General features: G+C 48.1%; 1 protein-coding gene and 1 non-coding gene across 2 annotated transcripts; one reads left to right on the top strand and one right to left on the bottom strand.

Annotated features, from left to right (window-relative positions):
- Positions 1–347: 347 nt before the first annotated feature.
- Pmar_PMAR009873 (Centrin-3, putative) lies at positions 348–1,349 on the top strand (the record flags this gene model as incomplete). The annotated part of the gene is made up of 7 exons (XM_002766680.1): positions 348–461; positions 508–612; positions 658–727; positions 774–851; positions 900–943; positions 990–1,059; positions 1,300–1,349. 7 exons carry the CDS (start codon positions 348–350, stop codon positions 1,347–1,349), a joined length of 531 nt encoding a protein of 176 aa, XP_002766726.1.
- A 2,581-nt stretch (positions 1,350–3,930) lies between these two features.
- Positions 3,931–4,010, bottom strand: Pmar_PMAR009872. Its single transcript has one exon. It is a non-coding gene; the product is annotated as a tRNA-Leu (tRNA).
- Between the last annotated feature and the right edge of the window lie 715 nt (positions 4,011–4,725).

The raw sequence follows: 4,725 nt of genomic DNA, 5'->3' as shown, positions 1-4,725 counted from the left end.
GGGTGGTTCCTGGACCTGCTGTTCGACAGTGTTTGGCACAGGGCCGACTATGGCTAAGGCCGGCCTGTGAGGCTTGCGGCTCGATTTTAGCTACCGTATTCACTTCAAGCCGGTGTGAGTACTATGCTGTTAATCGAGGAGAAGAGGGAGTCCGCTTTGAACCTGTGGAAAGCTGTCTTTGTTCCTGTGTGGACTCTTTCCCCTAGGAGGAGGATTCCCATCGAGCCGCAATGCACCACGATATTCCCCGTGTAATTGAGTGTCCTACTTTTCAACATCAGATGATCGTTTGGAGTGGGGGTATCCCTCAGCTGCCACAGTCGGATTCTATTCCTCCTCCTTCTCCCATGGTCTCCTCACTTTACGGCCACTCCGGAGGGTTCGGTCTCTCGGGTACCGCAGGGAACCGTACGAGACGTCGCAGGCCCGAGATCAGCGAGGAACAGAAACAGGAGATCAAGGTGCGCGCAGCCCTTATCGGAGCTACTCAGCTACTCTGTGCCTTAGGAAGCGTTCGATCTTTTCGATACCAGTCGTAGTGGATCGATCGATTACCACGAGCTCAAGGTGTGCATGCGTGCACTTGGCTTTGACGTGAAGAAGGCCGAAGTGGTGAGTGACGATCCTTGCTATCTGGTTGAAGAAGCTTCGCTGTAGTTGGAGCTGATGAGAGACTATGATCGACAACAAACGGGTTCGATCCGTTATGATGATTACTTGGAGATCAGTAGGAGTGTAAGATGAGTCGCCTTGTGTGTATTGGGAACTGTTAGTGACAAGCAAATACGCCGATAGGGACCCAACCGAAGAGATGATCAAGGCCTTCAAGCTCTTTGATGATGATGGTACAGGTGAGAATATCGTGAGTTCGGGTCGGCTTGGGCAAGCAGTTATCGTAGGTCGTATTTCTCTGAAGAACCTCCGTCGGGTGGCGAGAGAACTGGTAAGTTCACTTTCTGGCTCTTCACTTGGCAGTTTTAGACTTTTAGGGAGAAAACCTCTCGGATGATGAACTACAGGCGATGATTGACGAGTTCGATACAGATCAGGACGGTGAAAGTGAGATCCACTGATAGTGCCATCTCTCTATTCAGTGGGGGAAAAATGCACATGGTCAACTACATGTGTTGACGACAATATAAATTTTGAAGAGATTTAACCCAATTCTTGTTGGTTTTCGTACATTTCTACCGTAAACTTCTTGGGCTCAGCTGAGGAAACCGAACGTATATTCCATCACCGTCTCTGCCAGTCGGAACCCACTCAGATTCGTCGCTGCCTTTGAGTGTTGCTTGTCAGTTAACGAGGAGGAGTTCATCGCTATTATGAAACAGACATCACTTTATTGAAGGAGAGTATATCCATTGCGTGTTGCGGTCTAAGACTATTCCCACTGCACGATACTCCCATTCGTTGTCGAGTTGACGTGAAGTTAGATTTGACTCGAAGTGCCCTCGAGTGGACCACATAGGGACATCTCAGAAATGTGCAATTTACGGGATGTTGGAATCTTATAGAGAGAGGAACACATGTACGATTGAGGCACCGAGAGACAGGAGACGAGATCTCTCGGGAAGATATGAATCACCTGTTGATACTATACAGAGCATGACAGACAACTCATCCATCAGGGGCATATGATAAGACGGTGTCACCATTACGGTGATTAGCATAATATTGGTTCGAAGCAATCAAATTTTTGGATGAAACCTTTTTGGCGGCTCGTGTGGACTCCTGTCGGCGAATTTGCAGCTAGGTCAGGATAATTGGGGTACCCAACAAGCCAAAGAAGTCGGCTCCCGAGCAGTAGACAGCCCCTTAAGCACCTACCCCAACCTGGGCCTTCGATTTCACCCCGAGAGGCGAGTTAGTCTCATTGGTGTGTAACGGTGCTTGTGACAACGCAAGTTGACCAAGTTATCCGAGTTCGAATCCCACGAATTCGCACCTCCTCATAGATGGGTCTGCATAGGCGTCTTGTTAAGTGTGGAGTCACGCTCATGACAACACGAACAGGAAAATTTACAGAAAATTGCGATGAAATGAAGAAAAGTTTCGCATACACGAATAAAGTGAAAAGGATAGCGTCGACAATGATCTATGTGGTATTGTCCAGTTTGACGCCGTGGAGAAGAGCCACTAGTAAAGGAGAAGGGTTCTCGCAGTCTCCGTACCCAACAAGTTGTTCTCAATGGGACACACCGGCGGCGGTCTCGGTATCCCTGAGTTCTAAATTACAACTTGTAATTCCTCGTTGCACATGTTCATATTCCATAGACCTTTGCATCTGGTCAACACATGGAGCGCTTTCCAAAAGTTCACGTCTCATGACTGCGAACTTTTTTAAGTGAAGAAGTCATCGAAGTCACGATCCAGTATGTTAGGCTGGGGGGCATTGTAATAGGAGTTGTAGTGCATCCTGATCTTCTTCAACCCATGCTTATGCCTCCAGAGGGAAGATCGATGGCCAGTTTTACTGATCGTATTCCGTGTCACGCTCCAGGACAATAGGCAAGATTACTGGGCATGAATGGTGGACCCACCGGCCTCGCTATGATGGTCTCAGATTTCGTGCTGTAGATACCCACTCAGATTGAGTACCTCTCACTCGGAATAGTGTACCCCCACTTGTTGGGTAAAAGAAGTCCTTATCTGTTAAAAACATGTACTTGCGATACGCCCGTCCTCGACGCTATTGAGCTCCACAGTGGAGGTACAGTTGAGCGAACAGTGGCGCTCAATAGACCCTCAGCCGGACAGGCTGATACCGTATCAGTGGGGGATCGTATCAGTGATACGCTCTCCCACAAGAGAAGGTGCACATCTCCATACAGGAGCCCCGCAGCACTGCTAACGTCCAATGTGTTTGGAATGCGGATCGCAAAATCGAGAAACCTGATTGACAAACAGATCGGTGTGAACCAAAATACGCGGAGAGGATCTCGAAAGGGTAACCTACCGAATTTGGAGAAGTGCTTTCAAGGGTTCGCATCACGCAGAGGAAGCCACCTGTTTTGAGTCAAAACTTTTGATTTTTAGTGGATAGTCAATCTCCAATGTTTGAGTTCCATATTGAGTACATCGTGACACTGGATTGGTGCCACCGGTGTCTCCAATCATGTTGTGTATGCGACGCATACTATGCGTTCACTTTCAGCTGAACAGTGACCCTTTCAATCAGTGTGCTGTAGGAAGATTGAAATACCGTAACCATATCTTGGCTCAGGTTTTGTTGGGTTGCCTCAATGCCTAGGGACTCCGAGAACCCTAAACATGCAACGGTGGTCAAACAATTGCCATCGGGTGACGATGTCGCGAGGTGTATCGATTGCATTCGTAGCGAATAATGAGCGTAGTTGATTCCGATAGGATCATCGTATCATCTTAAACGTATCACTTCAGGATTCATGATATGACGAACTCAACACGGCAGTAGGTGATTCGATTAAAATATAAAGTAGCACGCAACTCTATACTGTACACCACTTCCTTACCGATACGGTAAGGAAGTGGTGAGAAGGGTGAGAGAAAAGAGTCATAGAACACCAACAATGTAGTCGATTCATGCTGTGGCACTCGGCATTCCTTCCGAGCTGATAATAGCAGAATGATTATTGCTGGGAGAGGAATCCAAGGAACAACAAAGACTGCCTCTCAAACTTACTCTAGAATAGGTTCGCTGATGGCCTGGTTGAAGTAGGAACGCTGGAGGTCAAGTTGACTCTTTCAATACTACGGTAGCTCCGCTAATGACATACGTGTTTGCGTCCACAATGTGCACTGCACATGTCTCTCATGAAGGTTTCAAATCTCCACTTGGCTCGCTAAGCTCCATCATTGAGGCTTCTCACCCGAGTTCGTGATTCGTTCAGCAAGGCAGTCGCCTACAGGGAGGGTGAGAGAAAAGAGCCATAGATCACCAAATATGTATGACAGCTGTGGGGTTCGAACCCACGCCCTTTCGGACTGGCGCCTTAAGCCAGCGCCTTAGACCACTCGGCCAAACTGTCGATGAAATCAAACTTATTCCGAGCTCATAATTAATGCACAGCAGAGCCGAATGGGCACACCAGACTACACCAAGGCCCAACAGCAGTCGACACGTATGGCCGACTGAAGCCGCAGAGCGAGAGGAACATTAACAGGTCACGAGATCTGTTAAATCTACGGATGACAGTCTGTGGCCCATATTATTCAGAACCCTATGTAGGGAGATTTCGAATTGAATGCGGATACTGATGACTCCACTCATAGCAATACCCTAACTACACCCAAGACCCGTGCAGAAGCCCTTCTCCCCTTAATTGGTCCTTCTTACAGGCATCGACTCCAAGACAGAACGATAAACGGCACAAACAAAGAAATGTTTACATGCCAATACCAGGCAGATTGATCACCTGAGTTGCTATCCTCCGTCACACCATTAGCGACGTGCTCTGAGTGACGTGCCCTTACCTGCTCGAAGACCTACCAAACAACTTATTCACAGGAGTCTACCGTATGATTTGCCATAACTCCAGTAAGGCTCGCTGTGGTTTCCTTTCCGTCCAGATCTGTAGCTGGGGACGAGGCGAACAGGTGCTCCAACAGAGTAATAGTTACTGCCAGGATAATTCGCCGCCTCAGTACGCCAAGAACCGAGATATTCCGGTTTATGCTGCTCGCCTGTAGCTGTACTGTAATGGTCTTTGTGATCAGCAGATGCAGAATCCCCCGAAGTGCATC

This window comes from Perkinsus marinus, assembly GCF_000006405.1.
Source record: "Perkinsus marinus ATCC 50983 genomic scaffold scf_1104296972082, whole genome shotgun sequence".
Classification (NCBI taxonomy): Eukaryota; Perkinsozoa; order Perkinsida; family Perkinsidae; genus Perkinsus; species Perkinsus marinus.
The sequence above is the reverse complement of the archived record's forward strand: the minus strand, read 5'-3'. Positions and strand labels throughout refer to the sequence as shown.